This window comes from Pteronotus mesoamericanus, unplaced genomic scaffold (genome assembly GCF_021234165.1).
Source record: "Pteronotus mesoamericanus isolate MK-2021 breed Mesoamerican mustached bat unplaced genomic scaffold, CSHL_Meso_final contig_182, whole genome shotgun sequence".
Lineage (NCBI taxonomy): Eukaryota > Metazoa > Chordata > Mammalia > Chiroptera > Mormoopidae > Pteronotus > Pteronotus mesoamericanus.
In genome coordinates this window covers 24436282-24458702 of record NW_026555078.1, presented here as the reverse complement: position 1 = coordinate 24458702, position 22421 = coordinate 24436282, and the positions used below count along the sequence as shown (strand labels likewise).

General features: G+C 35.3%; 1 protein-coding gene across 5 annotated transcripts in view; it reads left to right on the top strand.

Moving 5' to 3' along the window:
• FUT8 (fucosyltransferase 8) overlaps positions 1–22421 on the top strand; it is a 181483-nt gene that overhangs the window by 107704 nt on the left and 51358 nt on the right. For all 5 annotated transcript variants that reach the window (XM_054567426.1, XM_054567425.1, XM_054567422.1 and 2 more), the window contains 3 exons: positions 13502–13617; positions 13727–13889; positions 20115–20229. In XM_054567426.1, the coding sequence (XP_054423401.1) occupies positions 13502–13617; positions 13727–13889; positions 20115–20229 (394 nt within the window). The remainder of the gene's footprint in view (positions 1–13501; positions 13618–13726; positions 13890–20114; positions 20230–22421) is intronic.

The following is a 22421-nucleotide window of genomic DNA, read 5'->3' as shown; positions in this document are numbered from 1 at the left end:
CAGGCCAATTTCACTGATGAACATAGATGCTAAAATCCTCCACAAAATATTGGCAAACCTCATCCAGCAATACATTAAAAAAATTATCCACCACAATCAAGTGGAATTCATCCCAGGCATGTAGGGATGGTTCAATATACGCAAATCAGTAAACGTGATACATCACATAAATAAAAGAAAAGACAAAAACCACATGATCATCTCGATAGATGCAGAAAAAGCATTCGATAAGGTACAGCACCCATTTATGATCAAAACACTCAGCAAAATGGGAATAAATGGGGCATTCCTCAACATAATAAAGGCCATATATGAAAAACCTACAGCCAATATCATACTCAATGGGCAAAAACTGAAAGCTTTCCCACTAAGATTGGGAACACGACAAGGATGTCTGCTTTCACTGCTTCTTTTCAACATCGTATTGGAAGTCCTAGCCACAGCGGTCAGACAAGAGAAAGAGATAAAAGGCATCCAGATAGGAAAGGAGGAAGTAAAGCTATCATTGTTTGCAGATGACATGATAGTGTACATAGAGAACCCTGTAGACTCCACCAAAAAACTCCTCAACCTAGTAAGTGAATTTGGCAAACCAGCAGGATACAAAGTCAACATTCAGAAATCAAAGGCATTTTTGTACACCAGCAATGCAATAGAAGAAGAAGAAATCAGAAAAAAAATACCATTTGATATAGCAAGAAGAAAAATAAAGTACCTAGGCATAAATTTAACCAAAGACGTAAAAGACCTGTACGCAGAAAACTATACAACATTGAAAAAAGAAATTAAGGAACACACAAATAAATGGAAGCATATACCGTGTTCATGGATTGGAAGAATTAATATCATCAAAATGTCCATACTACCCAAAGCAATTTATAGATTCAACGTAATCCCTATTAAGATACCAATGCCGTATTTCACAGAAATAGAACAGACATTTCAAAAATTTATATGGAACCATAAATGACCCCGAATAGCCGCAGCAATTTTGAGAAAGAAAAACAAAGTAGGAGGGATCACAATACCGGACATCAAACTATACTACAAAGCCACTATACTCAAAACAATCTGGTACTGGCACAAGAACAGACCCATAGACCAGTGGAACAGAATAGAAAGCCCAGAAATAAGGCCAGGTCTATATGGACATCTAATATTTGACAAAGGGGGCAGAAGCATAAAATGGAGCAATAATAGCCTCTTCAACAAATGGTGTTGGGAGAGCTGGACGGCTACATGCAAAACATTGAAATTGGGTCATCAGCTGACACCATACACAAAAATAAACTCAAGATGGATAAAAGACTTAAATATAAGTCGCAACACCATCAAAGTCCTCGAGGAGAACATTGGCAGGAAACTCTCAGATATCCCACGCAGCAATTTTTTTCACTGATATGTCTCCTAAAGCAAGGGATGTAAAGGAAAGAATAAACAAGTGGGACCTCATCAAAATAAGAAGCTTCTGCACGGCGAAAGAAAACATCAGCAAAATGAAAAGGGAGCCAACCATATGGGAAAATATATTCGCTAATGATACATCAGATAGAGGTTTGATCTCCAAGATATATAAAGAACTCACTCAACTCCACTCCAAGAAGACAAACGATCCAAATAAAAAATGGGCAAAGGACCTGGGCAGACACTTTTCCAAGGAGGAGATACAGAGGGCCCAGTGGCATTTGAAAGGATGCTCAGCATCACTAGCCATCAGAGAAATGCAGATCAAAACCATCATGAGGTACCACCTCACACCGGTCAGAATGGCCATCATAAACACTTCAACAAACAACAGGTGCTGGCGAGGCTGTGGAGAAAAGGGAACCCTAGTCCACTGTTGGTGGGAATGCAGACTGGTGCAGCCACTGTGGAAAGCAGTGTGGAATTTCCTGAGAAAGCTGAAAATGGAACTGCCTTTTGATCCAGTGATTCCCCTGCTGGGACTATACCCTAAGAACACCAAAATGCCAATACAAAAGAACCTATGCACCCCAATGTTCATAGCAGCACAATTCACAATAGCCAAGTGTTGGAAGCAACCTAAATGCCCATCAGTAGATGATTGGATCACAAAGTTATGTTACATATACACAATGGAATACTACGCAGCGGAAAGAAAAAAAGAACTACTAAACTTCGCGACAGCATGGATGGAACTGGAGAGCATTATGCTAAGCGAAATAAGCCAGGGGGTGAAAGACAAATACCATATGATCTCACCTATAAGTGGAACCTAACCAACGATACAAAGATGCAAGGAAAATAAGACCAGCAACACTGAAAGGAAAAGAAATCAACAGAGACAAGAAGGAAGGAGAGGGGAAGCGGGGAAAAGGAAGGGAAGGGGAAAGTCAAAGAACATATAGCAAGGACTCATGGACAAAACCAAAGGGGAAGAGCTGAGGGAGGGAAGGAGGGAGGGGGCAAGGGAAAGTGGTGGGGGGTAGTCAGAGACAAATGTATTTGAAAAAATAAAATAAAATTAAAAAAATAAAAGTTCTAAGTCTATGCTTCTATTTTTAGATGTGTCTGTATATATTTTTATACATTAGTTCTTTTGGAGAAAAGAGTGTATGTATGTATCTACTTAAATTCAGACTTAAAATTATTTTCAAGTGTTTTTGGTGTGGTAGAGGTCTTGTCCTCACTTTTTTAATTCGACTTAGTTTACTTTCATCATAGAATTGTGGAGAAAATGTTTCCATAATAGTACATTTGCCTGTTCCAAAGACTCAAATATTGTTTGAAGTTAATATAAAATTCACAAATATTTAATGGTTTTTAAAGTGATTTTTATAAGCCTTTGAACATAAAACTTAATTTTTGCCTAAGTCCAGGTTCCCACCTTATAAATGAGAAACAAGCAAAACCAGAATCAGTTACTGGCATTAGTAAAACAAAAAAACATGTTTTCAGAAATGTTTGCTTTAGTATCAGGTATATAAGTAAGATAATCAGTTTTTTGAAAAGAAATTGGAGGAACAGAGGAGAAAAGAAAACAATCTAAACTCATTGAGAATTTTATTTTCTTCCTCCTTTCCTGCACACTTTTAACAGTGGCTCAACTCTGCTTTATCTGAAAGCATTCCTTAAAAAATCTAAAGTGTACCTTAGGAGATAAAAGTCCCCTGTGGGAAATATATTTAAAAAATATTATTTATTTTACTATTGTTATTTATTAGTTTGGTATGAGTATTTTATGAAATGTTCTCTATTATTCCTCTTGCTAGGGCAATGGCTGGTACAGAGTATAAGCAAGTTTACTCCAGTTTGGGCCTATGTCATAAAAAAGGCCTTATTACTACCATGTTGCGGGAAACCTATGCTTACAAGAATTCGAGCGTGTGCTCCTGGGCCATGTCAGTAGTACTCTGGTTTGCAAGGTTTCCAAGTCTCTTTTTAGCATTTTTAACAAATCCTAAGGGTTCCATTTCACTTAGTAAACTGGTAATTGTAGTGTTGTTATTTTATCCTACTTTTGAACCCGAACTGGCAGACAACCAAGGTCTTTCCATTTCTTATTAAACCTATTCACTGATTTCTTAATTTGTGAGAAGAGGTTTCCAACAATAGTTTACTATACTTGATATACTTGGCACATAAGCTCTGACAAAAATTTAGTAATCTGCTGTAAATCCAGTGCCCAGAGATATTCTCACCAAAGATTCTTTCCCTTTGGAGTACATAAAGAAAATTAGCTATTACTATTATGAAATGTTACTGGAATGTCGAAAGTCCTCCCCAAATCAACAGATGTTAAAAGTAGTATAACTTGATATCAAGGCAACTATTGGAAACTTATTTTAAACAAGAAAACCTAGAATAATATGTCTAAATTTCCCACAGCAAACCTGTATCTTAGGCATTTTCTTCCTTTAAAGCTATTTATTTCTTAATGCAAAGCACGAGTCTATAAAAAGTGTGTCAATTGGATTTTTGACTAAGTAATTGGATTTTTCCATTTATTCATTTTAATTTTACAAATGCTTTATTTTCACTTCTGACTGCTCTTTTACTGGCTCCATGACAGAGCTTTGTTATTTTTCACTGCTTTTACTACTTCCTTCTTATTTTCCCCCTTAGTTCTGATAGTCAATGATTTGTTTGTTTTTTAATTCCTTTATTTAAAAAAAATGAAACAACTACTATGTGTTAGCAAATGTGTCAGATGCTAGATATAAAATGGTGTTCTGACAGATTTGAGTATAGTAGAGGAGACATATAAGCACTTACAGTAAATAAGTGGTTGTAGAAACAAACTAAATCACCATTAGTAGAGAGATGGATTAAATAGATTATGATGTCTCCATGAGCCAAATATTTTGTAGCTATAAATATTATATTTAGCTATATATAGAATATATGTAGGATATATATTTACAAACAAATGTATAAAACATTTCTAGAGAAAAGCATAAGACCAGTGTCATCACTGTCTTATCACTATCATCAGTGATTGCCTTGACTGAGTGTCCATGGGGGCTGGATTTGTTATTCATTATATATAATCATATATATAATACATTTAATTTATATATATATATATATATATAAAAGAAACCTCTGTTCGTGTATTATAGCTTCACTGTAGCTATGTAAATAAGATTTAAAGAAAACTAGCAGTATGCTGACAAGCAAATAAGTAATTACACTTTCTGTCAAAAAAAATATCTGGAGGTACCCTGGCAGGTATGGCTCAATTGGTTGGAGTGTTCAGTTGGAGGATTACTGGTTCAATTCCCAGTCAGGGCACATACCTGAGTTGCAGGTTTAATCCTTGGTCCAGGAGCTTATGCCCCCTGGTCAGTCCAGGTGTTTATGGAGGAAACTAGTCGTTACTTGTTTCTCTCTCACATCGATGTTTTTCTCTCCCTTTCTCTCTCTCTAAAAGCAAGAAAAAAATGTCCTCAGGTGAGGATAAAAAAAGAGAGACAGAAAAAAACATCTGCAGGTAAAAACCTTGAATTATTAAACCACTTGTTACCCTCATTTGTAAGTTTTGTCCAAAATGCCTTCCTTTAACAGGAGTCTGTTGTCATATTTGAAGTGAGCAGGGACAATTCTTAGTCCGGGTTGTTCTGTTTTTGGCTGCTGAATGATAAAACAATGGTCTAGTTTATACTTTTCACTTCTCAAAATAAACATGGTTTCAGAATTGAGCCTGAGACCGATTTAATGTTGACATCACAGTATCTTAGAGCTGAATTTGGATACAGATTATCCCATGTGATTCTTTTCTTAAAACTGACATTGCTGCTTGACCCTTTTACTCTTTTTTGGGTTTCATTTCGAATTTTTGCACAGTAGGTAAAAAGTAAGTATAGCCACGAGGGGCAGTTCATGTGAATAAAATGATATATTCTTTCAGTAGATAGAGGGCTGGCTTTTCCATCTATCTAATTTGACAGACTCTTGGCAAAGGTTGACATCTGAATAAATGTAATTACATTTTGTGTTTTTGCTGGCAATATTTTAGTCCCATGAGTGGCCACTGCAAATTTTAACTGGAAAAAAAAAAAGCATTTGTAAGTTAAGTATAATTCCAATTTTTAGTCAGTTTAGTTCATATTTATAAATAGTCCAAATTTATGTTAATCCTAGTAGTTTATTGACAAGGTGCCTCTATTGTAGATTTTTTTTCTATAGATTGTTTTCTTTTTAACAAAACATTCTTTTTATTGGGTTAAATGATCTTATTAAGATGTCCTAGTCCTTTTTGGCAGTGACTGAAAGTTTAGGTAGATGATGAACAACTATGTTGGTTAGTCTCTTTTAATTAAAAGACATTCCAATTGATGTTTTTAAATTTAATCTTTATTGTATTTTTCCCATTACCAGTTAGTCCCCTGTATCTCCCTCCCCCTAGCAATCACCATGCTTTTGTCCATACCCATGAGTCCTTTCTCCTCATTGCTCAATCCTTCCACCTGCCCCCGCCTACTAGCTGTCATCTGCTCCCCATCTATGAGTCTGTCTCTGTTTTGCTTGTTAGATCAGTTTGTTTATTAGATTCCACATATGAGTGAAATCATATGGTATTTTTCTTTCTCTGACTGGCTTATTTCACTTAGCATAATGTTCTCCAGGTCCATCCATACTGTCGCAAAGGGTAAAATTTTCTTTTTTATGGCCGAGTAGTAGTCCATTGTTTGAATGTCCCATAGTTGTTTTATCCACTCACCTATTGATGGACACTTGGACTGCCTCCATATCTTGGCTGTTGTAAATATGCTGTAATGAACATAGGGGTGCCTATGTTCTTTTGAATTATTGTTTTGGGTTCCTTCAGATATATTGCCAGAAGTGGGATCACTGGGTCAAAAGGCGGATCCATTTCTAGTTTTTTGAGGTATCTCCATACTGCTTTCCACAGTGGCTGTACCAGTCTGCATTCCTACCAACAGTGCAAAAGGATTCCCCTTTCTCCACATCCTCACCAGTACTTGTTGTTTGTTGATTTATTGATGATGGCCATTGTGACAGGTGTGAGGGAATATCTCATTGTGGTTTTAATTGGCATTTCTTTGATGATTAGTGATATTGAGCATTTTTTCATATGTCTATTGGCCCTCTAAATGTCCTCTTTGGAGAAGTGTCTGTTCAGGCCCTTTGGCCATTTTTTAATTGGGTTGTCTGTTATTTTGGTGTTGAGTTTTCTAAGTACTTTATAAATTTTGGATATTAACCCCTTATCAGATGTATTGGCAAATATGGTCTCCCATTTTGTGGGTTGTCTTTTTATCTTGTTGATAGTTTCCTTTGCTGCACAAAAAAGTTTTTAATTTGATGTTGTCCCATTTGTTTACTTTTTTCTTTTGTTTCCTTTGCCTGGGGAGATAGATCTGATAAAAAATTGCTATGAACAATTTCCAAGATTTTGCTCCCTATGTTTTCTTATGTAAATGATAAACAACTATGTTGGTTAATCTCTTTTAATTAAGACATTCCAATTGATATTTTATAATAATAGTCTAATATATAGTATTATATGATTCCAGAAGTTGGGAGTTAAATAACATTAATGATGAGCATCTACCTGATTTTCATCTAGTTTTATTAAGGGATGTCTTGCCAATTAAAGAGCATTTCTAATACATATATGAAGGTCAGGAAATAATATAATCCTACGTCTCTATTACTCATTGAAAAATGTAGATATTTTATCATATTTGCTTCAGATTGCTAGAAAATACAGATATTACTTCATTCCTGAATCATATTCTCCTCCATTCCTTTCTAGAGGTAATCATTATTTTGAGTGTTGTATGATACCTCTTGTCCACACTTTTATTCTTTCTTATGTAAGTATGTATCATGAAAGTATATTGAACGTGTTTTTAAAATTTACATGAATGTATTATACTACATATATGAGGTCTGTCTGGAAAGTGTCCAGCCATTCTTAATAAGAATAATTTGTGTGACATTGATGTAAATTGGTAGCCAAAGTGAGTGGACATCATGTGTGAACAATGATGACTTCACTATATTAGTCAGTGGTGGAAGTAGACACTACTGAGTGAGCATTTGTACTATGTGACCATCACATTCAAAATGACTGAGTAGAGCCACAGGTCTGCTTCAGTTTTTGCATTAAGCTTGAACATTCCTCCACGGAAACTATTGCGTGATTCAGAAGGCTGCAGGTATAGGCAACTTGTGACTGGCAGCTTCATCATGACAATGTGCCTGCTCATGCAGGATGTCTCACACAGGATTTTTTTGGCAACACATCAAATCACCAGGTGACTCAGCCCTTCTACAGACCAGATTTGGTGCCCTGTGACTTCTGGGTTTTCCCAAAACTGAAATCACCTTTGAAAGGGGAGAGATTTTAGACTGTCAATGAGATTCAGGAAGATACAATGAGACAGCTGATGATAATTGAGAGAACTGTGTTAGGTCCCAAGGTGCCTTCTTTGAAAGGGACTGAGACATCATTGTCCTATGTACAGTGTTTCTTGTATCTTCTTCAATAAATGTCTCTTTTTCATAGCACATGGCTGGATACTTTATGGACAGACCTTGTATATGTATTCTTCTGTGATTTTTTCCATTCAACATTATGTGGTACTCAGGCAAGATTATGTATGAATGATACTGTATTTATATATATATATATATATATACACACACACACCATACCCATATATATATATATCCATTCCTCTATTGATGAATACCTAGTGTCTCCTTGTGTACATGTGCTAAAGTTTCTTTAGGGTGATAACCTTGGACACATGCTGAGGCTTAATATACGTGCATCTTAAACTTTGGAGTGACTTCACAATATTTTGTAAATGGATTGTTCTAATTTTATATCTCTACCTTTGTTATACATTGTGGGCTGAATTGTGTTACCCCCCCCCCCCATTTATATGTTGAAGTCCTCACCCCCAGCTGCTCAAAATGTAATTGTATTTACAGTAGGGATTTTAAAGAGCTGATGAAGTTAAAAATGAGGCCATTGGGGCAACCACTAATCTAGCCTGACTGTTGTCCTTAGAAGAGGGAATTTGGACACGCAAAAGAGACATCAGGGAATTGCTGACACAGAGGAAAGATCTGGTGAGCATACATGAGAAAGTGGCCATCTACAAGCCAGAGAGAGAGGCTTCAGAAGAAATCCAACCTTCCAACACCTTGATTTTGGGCTTTCAGGCTTCATAATGGTGGAAAAAGAAATTTCTTTTGATTTAGCCATCCACTTTATGGTATTTTGTTAGGGTAGCCCTAGCAAACTAATACAGTGTATGAGAGTTCCAGTTTCTCTATATCCTCACCAACACTCAATATCACACTTTTTAATTGTTAGCCTAATAGATGAGAAATGGTATCTCTTTAAATTTGAATATCCTGGTCACTAAAATTTTAAAGGTGACCGCTTCTCACAATTATTAATCAATAAAGTCCTTATCTGTGAATTACTAGTTCATGTACTTTTCCCATTTTCTATTAGATTGTCTTTTTCTTACAGATTTGAAGGAGTTCTTTATTAGTCTAGATAATGACCTAGACATTTTCCATTATCTTGTCTTTATCTGTAACTTGCCTATAAACCTAACTGCACAGAAATTCCTATTCCTATTTCAGTCAGTCCAATAGAATGTTCTGAATATCCATGTACTGCACAGCAACATTTCATCAGCAGCAGACTGCATGTATGGTAATGGTCCCATAAGATGATAATGGAACTGAAATTTTCTATTGTCTAGTGATGGCATAGCCATTGTAATGTCATAAACAAACACATCGCTCCCGTGTTTGTGGTGATATGGATATAAACAAACTTACTCTGCTGACAGTCATAAAAACACAGCACATACAGTTATCTATAGTACATAATAATTAATAATGATAATAAATGATTATGTTATTGGTTTATGTATTTTACTAGACTATATTTTTATTGTTATTTTAGAGTATACTTTTTCCATTTATAGAGAGAAGAAAGTTTTCTGTAAAACAGAATGCAGTGTTATGCCGGCAGCAGCCTTACACATGTCCTGTTCACTGCGTCTCTTGATTGTATCATTTTCTTTTGTGCTTGACTTAGTCTCTTGTTGTTTTTATACAGTAACACACTCTACAGACTTGTAGGGTAGGAGCAGTAGGTTTTACCATGTAGCCTACATGTGTAGTAGGCTTTATGATCCAGATTTTTGTTAAGTATGTACTCTATCATGTTGGCACATGATAAAATTGCCCAATAACACATTTCTCAGAACATGTTCTCATCATTAAGTGCTACATACCTGTTTATGCCTATGAGGTCCATTTAGTCCAAAGTGTAGTTCAAGTCCAATTTTTTTTTAGTGATTTTCTGTTTCGATGATTGATCAATCGATTCATAGGTGAAAGTGGAGTCCCCTAGTAGTAGTGAAATTCACTACTATTATTGCATTGTTATCTATTTCTCCATTCAGATTGAGTGGTATTTTCTTAACATATTTAGATTCTCTGATGTTAGGTGTATGTATAGTTACAGTTGTTATATGCTTTTGAAGAATTAGCCTTGTGGCTACCTAGGGTTCCTGGCTAGGTTTCCCGGTCTGGTTGAACTGAGGGCTTTGCTTAGCTGCTGGGTGGGGCTGTTGCCTTACTCAGAAAACAGAGTAAAACTCTGTTTTATATAGAAGGTGTTCTATATATTTTTTGCATATATATATTTTTCAGCAGAGTTCTGTTAAGTACTAAATACAACCTAATTCTAATAAAACATAAATGTATTAGTGATTTATATTACATTATTATATATAATAATCTAATCCAGCTGTGGATAAAACTGATTTTCTGTTTGGATGATTGATCAATCGATCCATTGGTGAAATTGGGGTCCCATAGTAGTAGTGAAATTCATTACTATTATTGCATTGTTATCTGTTTCTCTGTTCTGGCAGGCCATAAGGATGTATTGTGCAGCTGCTTACCATCTTTGGCCAAACTTCTGTTAAGTGGAGTTGGAGGCTATGCTCAGCAATTGGGTGTGGTCAGTAACTTGCTTCCCTACAGGTTGGGCTGTAGGGTGTGATGCTGGTTGCCTTGCATCTCAGACCAAGCTTCCTCCCCCTGTGGAGCTGAAGGTTGTGCTCAGCAATTGCATTGAGTAGGCCCTGCTGACTTGCTTCCATGTCTAGGAGGTGCTCTAGAATGGGCTCCTCCACCAACACAGCCTTCTGGCTGGTGACTCAAACCAGGCAGAACTGCCAGTCAAACTCACTGTCCAGTTGGGGCCACTGGCTCAGCTATGCAAACAGTCAGAGCGACTGATTTGAATCTCCTCTAAGGTCCCACCACCGACAGGAACACCATCTGTCAAGATCCATGCACTTGTTGTGAGCCTCTCCTGCCTTCCCTGTCTCTAGCTGAATTTCCCAGTAATCCTCATGAGACATACTTAAGTGGGCCTCCCAGGATTCATCCAGAACGCTAGGGGAGTTTGACGTCCATCTTGCACTCTCCTTTTCCCACTGGAGAAACTGTAGGCCCAGGGGTCCCCCTCCGTGCAGCACTGTGCTGTCCTGGGGGAGGAGCAATGTGGGCAAAGTGAAAGTGCTCCTCTTGACCTTCCTAATACAGCTTTTCTCTGCTTCTGTAGTCCAAGCGGTTGCTTCAGCCGTACCCCTGTGTTCTGGGATCTTTACAAAGGTATCTATCTTGTTGATGGATAGTTGCTAGTTGCCATCTATTTTGCCATCTATCTGTCATCAGTCTCCTGGTTCCAGTTTCATTAAATCATTGTTTCATACATGGTGTCTAGATTTTCAGTTGTTTCAAACATAATGTTAAGTCTGATCTCTGTTATTGGCCAGAAGTGTTCTATATTTTTTTTTGCATAGTGAGTATGATTATTAAAAAGAAATCAATTTCCTAAATATTTAGATAAAGAGACTGTTCTTGCAGATTGACTCTTTTCTAATTGGGGTTTGGAAGGAATGGTCCCATTGTGTACCTTTTTTTTACATTGATTTTTCCATTACTTTTCTATATCTACAGTTTATCCACAGTTGGATTAGATTATTGTATATAATAATGTAATATAAATCACTAATACATTTATGTTTTATTAGAATTAGGTTGTATTTAGTACTTAATAGAACTCTGCTGAAAAGATTTTATGTTATTTTTCATGCTTATTTTCCCCTAATATTATTCCACCAATATGAAGTAATGAGAGAAAGAGGAGAACTTAGACATACCTTTCTATTGACTGAAATTTTGTACCACTACAGTATGGTCTGGAAAAGGACATCCTTGTCCTGTGGCATAATTGCTGTCAAAATAAATTTCAAGAGTCAGTTGTTTTACTCTGCTTTCAAATTATTTCTTAGAAACCAGTCATCTAATTCAGAAAGAGATAAAGAGCTAAGTTTGAAAAACTATATACCAGGAAATGCCTCATTTATGAATGTATACACATTTGTGCTCATAAGTTGGGTAACTGTGCACCTAACAGCTCTATTCATTTTAACTTTGTTCACTTTTTATGTTTAAAAATGAAGGTTTTTAAATTCAAGTTCTGTGGCCTAGGACACTCATGATTGGTCATGGTTATTCTTCATGCCTCTATTCAATGTTAATTCATACAATTTCATGGAAAATTATAGAATATCTTGTTTACTCTGTGCTAAGTACTATTATAAACATTTTTCTCATTTAAATGGATTTTAAAAGAAAATATTATTTAATGTATACAATAATTTTGCAAAAGTATATATGTGTATATATACATATACACAATATGTATGTATATATGGGTAGGTATTAGTTTCCTATTGCTGCTGTAATGGATATCACAGACTTTGTGGCTTAAAACAGTAGAAATTTATTCTCTTACATTTTGGGAAGGGAGAATCAAATGAGTTTCACTAGGGCAAAACCAGCATGTTAGCAGGGTTACTTTCCATAGGGAAAGTCTAGGAGAGAATCTGTTTCCTTGCATTTTCTAGCTTCTAAAAGTGCACTCCTTGCATTTGTTGCTTATGACTCATTCCTCCATTTTCAAAGCTAATAGTCACACCAACTTCTCTTTTGTAGCATGATCTTCCTCTTCCTCCCTCTTATAAGGACAGCAGTGATTACAGTTTTGGCCAACCTGGATAATGCAAGACTGTCCCCACCTGAAGATCCTTAACTTAATTACACATTTAAAGTTTATTTTATCATATAAGGAAGCATTTACAGGTTCCAGGATTATGATGTAGATATCTTTTATGGTCAAAACAGAGTACAGAGTACTGCCAAAAGTCACATAAAAACAAAACATGTTAGAAATCAGTACAGTTGGGAAAGAAGTTTTACAGATAGATTGATAATATAAGCAAGATATCCTGGAGTTTTTCTGCTATGTTTCAATATTTTGTATTGTTGACTGATGTTTTTTGTTTCCAATAGAAACAAACAGGACATTAATCTTCTGTTTTTTCCTAATATACTTCATCTTCTACTCTTGTCTTACCCTGTGACACCAATACTTAGTAATATAAGTCATGAGTTCATGAACTGGAACATGGATTTACATAGCCTGATATTATGATTGATTTAGAAATACTTTATATTTGATATTTGAACATAGATACATGTTCAGATATGTGCTTTCTTATCCCCTTTCAACCTTTTTATTACCCTGGCCTTCACCTTTGTTATTCTCAGCACTAACAAAGGATTGACCACTTTGTCACTCATGGCGAAGTTTTTCTAAGCAATTATGATGAGAGCTTTTAGTAAGGAAAGAGTTCTAAAGTTTCCTTAATTCCTACAATATCATAGATCTCTGACCTATGATTATTTATTTCTGTTTCTGTTAATCCCAGTGCTTACTAAGTTTTATTGTATACCTTTGGAGAGGAAATTTCATTTGTACTTCTAATATATTAGATGGTTCAGTGACTTTTAGAGTTACCAATCAATAAATATGATTTAGCATGTAACTTTATTATACATGTATTGTTGCATATTTTATAAGTTAAATGTTTACATTTTCTTCCCTGAACTACAGGATACCAGAAGGCCCCATTGATCAGGGTCCAGCTTCTGGAAGGATTCGTGCTTTAGAAGAGCAACTTGTGAAGGCCAAAGAACAAATTGAAAATTATAAGAAACAAACTAGAAATGGTAGGTGATTATACAATATTTTTTCTCTTCGATATATTGATAGTACAAATGAAAATTTCCTTTCATCAGAATATTGGAAATGCTGATACTCTCTGTTCTTTGACTGCAGGTTTAGGGAAGGATCATGAAATCCTAAGGAGGAGGATTGAAAATGGAGCTAAAGAGCTCTGGTTTTTTCTACAAAGTGAATTGAAGAAATTAAAGAATTTAGAAGGAAGTGAACTCCAAAGACATGCAGATGAATTTCTGTCAGATTTGGGACATCATGAAAGGTACTTTAGCCAAGATTATAATCTAAGAATGGGAAACTAGAACTTTTGGTAATTTCCCTGCTGAATGGTAAATGATACCTACCATATTTACGAGCAGGAGAATACCTGAGATCTCAAAGGGCAATAATTATCAAAGGTAGTTCATCAATCAAAAATATATCCCTGGAAAATGTTATTTAAAATATATTTCTAGAAATCTTTATATACTAAGTAAACTCTGACGATAGTAGTGTCAGCCAACAATACCTTGGAAAGCTTCCTGTAAATTTCCTTCATATACAATTGACATTTGAAGTGAAGTCTGCCATTTTCTATTACAGTATAGTGGAACTCATACTGAGGCTGGCAATTATGTTTCTAATTCAAATATTAAAAACTTTAACTTTAAAAACTTTTAGGGTATCTAATTAAAGATTAACAGATTTTTGATAAAGTGGGGCATTCTCTTCATTGCTTTTTCAGTTTAGTTGCTAGAAAGAAGAACCTGAAATCTGCCAAATTAAATTTGTTTCTTCTGTTTGTACATTTTTGAAAATATGCAGTTTGTATTACATAGAAAAGAAAGGATTCTGGTGCTGGTATGTTCATGCGGAACGAAATGTATCTGAGAATCGTTATAAACAGTGAAAACTGTCCTTCGCTCTATTATATTTATAAGTCCATATTCTCAGTAGGATTGTTATGGCAATTACCTGTCTCATTAGTGAACAATAAGTGAAAAATTATTGTAGTAACACAACCTACCACTGTGAAGAGGAGAAGAATTACCCTTCAACCAAGGGATTTATTATATTAACATCATCAGCAATATTGTAGTGTTTGAAATATTGCTCTACTGTTTTAAGTGAAATTATAAATAAAATCTCTTAGTTTATTGGAATCATTAATGGATCTACAGAAATAAGACAGTATAAATTTCAGGGGACATTGAATTATTATGCCACACATTAGACAAGCCGTTTGAAATTTTTAGCCTAGTTTGCAGTTAACAGTAGTTAGACCATTAGACCAAATGGATAGACTATTGGAATGTTTAAAGTTTGAGAGATTTAATTACATTACTTGAGAATTTAATTTTTAGGTCTTTTTTTAAATCAAAGTAATTACTTAAAATTTTTTTGGTGCAGATACTTGTTACTATATGTAGAAATGCTATACAAATGTACAAATGAGAAAAATCAGGTCCTAAATAGTTCATGTACATCAATGTTAAATTTTTTGTAAGTTGAATTATGTTCCCTGACACTACCTTTGAGTATATCAGTATTTTAAATAATATTTCATAGAAAATAAAAATATAAAGGTACCTAAGGTACAAAGATCAATTTCTTTTGCTGTCTTTTGCAGAAAGCAAAATGAACTGGGGATACAGCTTCACAGGGTTGTAGATGAACTCCAGGCAGCCAGAGTAGAATGCAGTGATACAAATAATGAGCAAAGCACAATCAAACATTAGAGAAATAACATTTAATGAATGTACAAATAGAGAAAATTTGTGTGCGTGTGTGTGTGTGTGTATAAAATATGCCATCTTAGCAATAATTTTCAGGGTCCTCAAGTGTAAGAATTAAGACAGACATTTATGTTTGCCTCTGGGGATTTTTATGTTACACAAAAATTTTTGTTTCATTTTTATACTTCCCAAATTGTAGTGTCTAGGTTGTCTCTAGACTGAAAGCTTGTGTTCCTGTGTTCTCTGATAAATCAAAGGTTGAGACTATCAGTTTTCTTGTTCTGATAAATCAAAGGTTGAGACTATCAGTTTTCTTGTTCAGATTTCCATGTGAATCTGAACTTATCTGTTTTTTTTTTTGGTTCATAAAAACATCAGTTATATGGAAAAAAACTTCTGGATTTTTGTTTCTTCAGAAGGGCTTTGTTTTTTTTCTTAGAACTTTTTCTGATAGTCTGAAAGAGAACTGATTCTCTTTCTTTTTTTTGTTTTCTTTCTGAATCATCTGTATTTTGCCCTGTATAATGTATACTTTTTACCCAAATTTTTGAGGGAAAAATAAGGATGTGCATTATACATGGGTATATTGATTATATACCATGGGTATAATTATCCTTTGTATAACATGCACAAAAATGTGAGTGCATGTTATATATGGGAGTGCATTATATGCAGCAAAAATGCAGTAACTTTATTACAACATAATTTATATATGCTAACACATACATATTTTAGTTTATAGTTCTGTGAATCTTTACAGACAGATCTTCACAGTTTTGGAATCACCACCATAGTTCAAGTCAAATTGCTGCTTCCTCCAGAAATTGCATCATGCCCCCTTGTAATCAGCATGTCCCCCTTCACCAGTCTCTGGCAATAACCAGATCTGTTTCCTGTCTCCATAATTTTGCCTTTTCTAGAATTTAGTGTAAATGCAGTCATACACTATGAAGCTTTTTGAGTGGGATTGATTTCACATGGCATTATCATTTGAGATTCGCCCATGTAGTTTGTGTATAGGTAGTGCATTCCTTTATGTTGCTAAGTAATATTCCATTGTATGGTCATATCACAGTTTATCCATTCACCAGTCAAAGGGCATTTGTGTTGTTTTCCATTTTTTGGTGATTATGAATAAAGCCACTATGAATAGTAACATGCATATTTTTTGTAGAAATGTTTTCATTTATTTTGAATTAATATCTAGGAGTGGGATGGATGGGTCATGAGTTAAGTGTATGTTTAATTTTATAAGACACTGCTAAACTGTTTTCCAAAATGATGGTACTATTTTGCATTCTCACCAGTAATGCATAAGAGTTCCAGATGCTCCGTATTTTTGTCTGCATTTGGTATTTTTATTTTTTACATTCTCCCCCACCACCCACCACCATTCTAATAGCAGTTTAACGGTATGTCATGGTGATTTTAATTTGCATTTCCTTACTAATGATGTTGAGCATCTTTTAATGTGTTTATTTGTCTTCCATCTATCATCCTTGGTAAAGGGTCTGTTCAAATCACATGCTTAATTTTGGGGTGAATCATTTGTTTTATTATTGAGCTTAAAGCATTCTTTACTTATTCTTTACTAAATCTTATTGTGCATTTTAGAAAGCTCATTTTGAGAGCCATGTGAAAGAAAACCTGGTGCCAAGAAATTAGAAGAATTTTGATAATGAGCTTCTGGATCTGGGTAGTTGCAGTGGGAATGGAGAGAAGGGGATAAATATGTGAAAAATAGAAGCTGCAGGACTTGGTAACAGATCTGTTGTGGGGAAGAGGAGGAGTCAAAAGTAATTGAGGACTTGTATTTTGCTAGGAGGGTAGCTTTCATAAATGGACATTGTTGTTTCTTTTGTACTAATTTGGCTTTTTTCTCTGACAAATTGTAATCTCCTGAGAACTGGAACTCCAACTTAAACATTTTCTCTACCTCACAGTGCTAAGCACTCACTTTTTAGTTAGTTTCAGTAAGCTATGTCTTCTTTATTGGGTGGGGAGACAGGTATGTGCATTCTTTGACTGACTATTCCATACTCTACTTTGTGCCTTTTTGTAAAAACAAATACTGTTCCATTGAAGGATTTATGAAAAATATGCAGCTAAAGAAAATTATGTTATTGAGGTAAAAATATTCTTCAGCAATTAAGAATCCTAAAAGTTGTGAAGAGCAAGTTACAGAAGAAAAGTCGTTTACCTTGAATAAACCTGGAAACTCTAGTTGATTTCAACAGTGGTTTCTGCAAAAGACAGAGAGCATATCTGTTAGAAGTCAGTTAGTGAACTGAGGGGATCATACTGATAATTAGAAGAAAATTATTCTAGAAGATTAGAAGACAATCTGACATTGAAGAATTTTTTTGTATTCATTATTCTTGAGTCAATGTTTGCATCACTTTGGAGGACTTAAGTGATCCCTGTATTTAAAAGTAGTCTTAAGACACGGTTATACACTAATCCCTAAAAATAACATAGTATTTCTGATTTGGAGTATAATTCTGATGCTAAGCAATGGAGAATGGACTTTCTTTTCATTGAATGTGCGTGATAAAAAAAATGTTACTCAATATATATAATCATTTGTTTACAGTTCATGCAGCATTTACTTTAATAAGGATTCATTTCTTTACTTTGGGATTTTCTTGCTTGAATTACATCTGTTCTATGCTGGTCCTCAGGGAATTTCTCTCTTTAACATTTTGAATCAGGCATAAGCTAAATAGTCTTCTTGTGGCTCTTCAATGGCATGATTAAGAACAGAGTAGGACATTTAAAAGTTTTGTGAATACTAAAATAGGAAATTTAACAGAAAATACAAAGAACATAAATGTAGCCCAGCTTTTGAAATAAAGGATTTGTTGCCTGACATAGTGGGCTTGCTGTCAAAGTCATAGATTCTGTTCCATTCCACCGATTGTCTTCAGGCACTTGTACGTTACCCTTAAATGACTAACAATATTCTGCTAGTACCTTGCCTGGATTTGTATTTTCTAGGCTTTGACCTGGCCTCATCCAGGCCTTTAAATTTACCACCCATCTTCCATAGTTTTTGATATCTTCATAGTGAAAACCAAGACAGCCAAATTTCTAGCTTTTGGGGCACTTTTAGGAGATAGGATTTCAGAGTGGAATCACTGAAAAATGTTTTCACTGAGCATTTCTGTAGAATAGTTTTCAGTCACTATGTTTCCCAATACTGGGCCACAACTGAAACTTTTTGTTTGGTTATTCTCATGTCTTTGGCCCAAAGATGATACATTATGCAGGATGGTAACCTCTAAACATTATTCAATCATCAAAGAACTAGTTTGAATTTAACATCGTTTTCTGGGCTTGTCTTCCTTGTGTGATCTTCATTGAGGAGGCCAAGAAAAAAATATTTAAAAAGCAAACTCAATTTTAATTGATTGTTGTGTGCTTCTCTTTTTGATATTGGCTTCCTAGTTACAGGCTTTGTTATTCTACTTTCTAGACAGATTAGAATGGATATGAATAATTAATTGCCAAAACTTAGTACTCATACAACTTAGTAAAAACATTCACTTTTATGTTTTCACTGTTCTAATTTACTTTTGAGAATAGACTGTAAAGGTAGGCAGGGGTGAAAGCAGGGTGTAGAGACCTATTCAAAGGCTACTACTGAAATCAGGGGAGAAAAGATGTTGGCTTGGTCGATGGTTCAGTGTTCACTGGTAACAATGCCAATGGTGATAATGTGATTAGTAATTGACTAAATGGTTGCTGATAGATTGGTAGGGATTGTTAGAGAAAGAGAGGATCTTGCTTTTTTTATGGTAAATATAAGTCATGGCTTTTATCTAATGCACTATAAATAAAACTATCTGCACCAGCCCTAAAGTTTCTCTTGGTAATGTCCTGGGTAGGTTAGTTTACTTTGTAGGAAATTCACCATTTTATAATTGAAATTACTCATGCTATGCAAAAATGGGGAAGTGTCTTAATAATCATTTTATTAGTTTAGGTCAGGGATTTTCAAATTATGGCCCAATGGCCAAATCTGCCTCATAGCTTGTTTTTGTGAATGAAGTTTTATTGGTACACAGGCACATCCATTCATTTCCATATTGTCTGTGGCATCTTTCCTGCTGTAAAAGCAACAGATACCAATGACGCCTAAAATATTTACTACTTGGCTTTTTACAGAAAAAACTGTTTGCTGTCCCTTGGCTTAGACCTGCATTTAAGAGTTATGTCAAAATTTTTCTCTGATCCTTTTCCAGCCACTCAGTGTTAAAGTATAAAAAGAAAATTTAAGAGGGGAGAGGAAATGACAGTAGTGAGAACAAAAAGGTAGTATTAAAATACTGGCACCAACTTAACTTCTTTCCCTTATATTAATCTATTCCTCCCTCCCCCTTCCTTCCCCCCTCCCTCCCTTTTTCCTCCCGCCCTTCCTTCCTGCCTGCCTGCCTGCTTGCCTGCCTGCTATGGGTATTTACTTCCTCTAGTCTGTTGTACTCCTCTTGCACTAGTCTTTGTAGTGCTCTGTGTTGGGAAATAAGTACAACTTATTATATAAGTACGACTGGATAGAGGTGTGTTTTACTTACCAGTAAAAATTTACAATAGTAATGAATCCTGGATGTTAGAGACTAATTGTTAAATTTCACAGCCTTGGTAGAAAATAAAAGATGAGTATCAGCATCATTGTGAACATCAATCTTTATGGAGAATTTCACTCTCTTCTTATGATTGTGTAATCCTATGATGAAGTACAAATAAGTAAGACTTCCAATGTTGTTTTATAGGTCTATAATGACGGATCTGTACTACCTCAGTCAAACAGATGGAGCAGGTGATTGGCGGGAAAAAGAGGCCAAAGATCTGACAGAACTGGTCCAACGGAGAATAACATATCTTCAGGTAAGAAGTTTAGATTAAGAAAAACTTGAGTGAAAAAGAAGGAAAATCATAATAAAACTAAAAGTAAGAGTTGCTTTTGGTTTTTAGTCTTCCTAGCCCTTGCTTTTTGAGAGTACTTATTCAGTCATTTGACATATTTATTCAGTCAGACTCTGTGATGCCTTGAATGGAATACAAAGATGGCTAAAGTAAGGCCCCTACCTGAAAGGGGGCTACTTATGTACACGTGTGCGTGCACACACACAATTACAATGCAAACAACAAAGTTTTACATTTTATACAAGAGATATAAATGAAATCCTCATGGGAGGAAGGAGATGTTAGGGATAGTTTTGTGGAAAGAGTATTATTTGAACTTAGCAGTAAAGGATAGTTAGGATTTCGACGCACAGGAGCAGAACACACTAGCTGAAGCTATGATTAATTGTATGTGTAATTGTCCATAGCTGGGAAAGGGCAATACAGGAACACAATGAGATACGGGATATTTTAGTTTGTCTGGACTTCTGGGTTATGTAAAAGGAGAGATGGAAAATGAGCTGGAAAAAGGTAGGTTGGGCAGCCAGATTGCTGAGGTTCTTGGGTGCAGGTTCAGCTTTATAGGTTAAGCTTTGAGTAGTAAGTGGTTACTTAAAGTTTATTTATTGCATAAAAATTATTTTAACAAGAAATGGGAAGTAAAAGTCAAGGGTAAACCCCAAGTCCCAGGACATTTTCAATTTATTCTCTTCATGTTTTGTTCTCTTCTAGTTATTAATATGCATATCTATATTTACATATTTGTGAGGATAGAATTGATTTACTTTTTTTTTTTTTGCTTCATCTGTCATAAGCTTTTTTCTATTTTGGAGTCACAACCTACTTTTGAAGGGTTTTTACACGTAAGAGTGGCACAATGAGAGTGGTGCTTTAGTGATATTAATGTGAAAGTAGAATTTTGCTTAAACTGTATTAGTACTGAAAGAGACTAAAAGCAGGGAGACCATTTAGGATTAGAAGACCATTCAGCAAGTGATAAATATTAACGTATGTGGCAGTTTGCATTAGAACTGCAGAGACAAATTTGAGAGAGACTGGGAAGATAGAATTGATAGGCCCTTCCAAGTTGGTGAAAGAGCTGAAGGAATGGGACAATGGAGGCATCATTAATTGACAGGGAGCTTACAGATATATGGTCTTCAGGGGAAAACAATGTTAGTAAATAGAATTTTCAACACTCAAGCTGAAATCATCATGCCTATCCTTTTTTTTTTATCCTTATCCAAGGATATGTTTATTGATTTGAGAGAGAGAGGAATGGGGGAGAGAGGATAGAGGATGCAGGGGACAGAGAGAGAAAGAGAGAGAGAGAGAGAGAGAGAGGAACATTGATCGGTTGCCTCCCTATTGGAGATTGAACCCACAACCTAGGAATGTGCTGTCACCAGGAATTGAACCCTTGACCTTTTCTGTTCGGTACAACGTTCCAACCAGCTGAGATACCTGGCCAGGGCACATGTCTATCCTTTTCAATACTGTTGATGGTATGTATATTTCCTGGGTCCAATCACTGTGATTTCCTTTTAAGGTTCAAATGAAAATAATAGCCAGTGACTTGATTCTGCATATTTTAAGGTGAACATTTTCTTATACTTAAATAGGAAAAAAAATAAAAACCAAGTGTTTAAAGAGATCATTGAAAACCAAAATGATCTTGGCATGCTGTCTTGGTCTCATACTCCCATGGCCATTCATCAGAGGTGTCTGTAGAACAAGAAACACTTGCCTCCTATGGAGAAGAGGTAATTATCTCCTATCAACTAGAACCTCATTCAATGAACTATAAACAGCTGGTGGTGCAGAACTATCATCCTCATTTAAAATGGAAATAACTATGGTTTCTGAGTTTCTTCCATTTCCACATATTTATTAAATTTTCACCCAACAAAATTTGTATTTAAACTATGATTTGGTCATAGTTCAGCTCCCCACACTGTAACAAGAAACTGCTTTAGTTTCTTTTTCCTCTTGTTTTTTAAGTGTCCAAGCCCTTTTACCCGTAGTGCAAATTTAACCCTCTGTCTGCTGATTTCTTTGGTTCTGTGTGAGAGAATCTCACTTGTAAGTTGTGCTAATGATATAAAACTACATTGGCTTTTTAATTTTTGAGGCATTGGCAAAACAGCATTTCACTTGAACCTTAACTTCAGTTT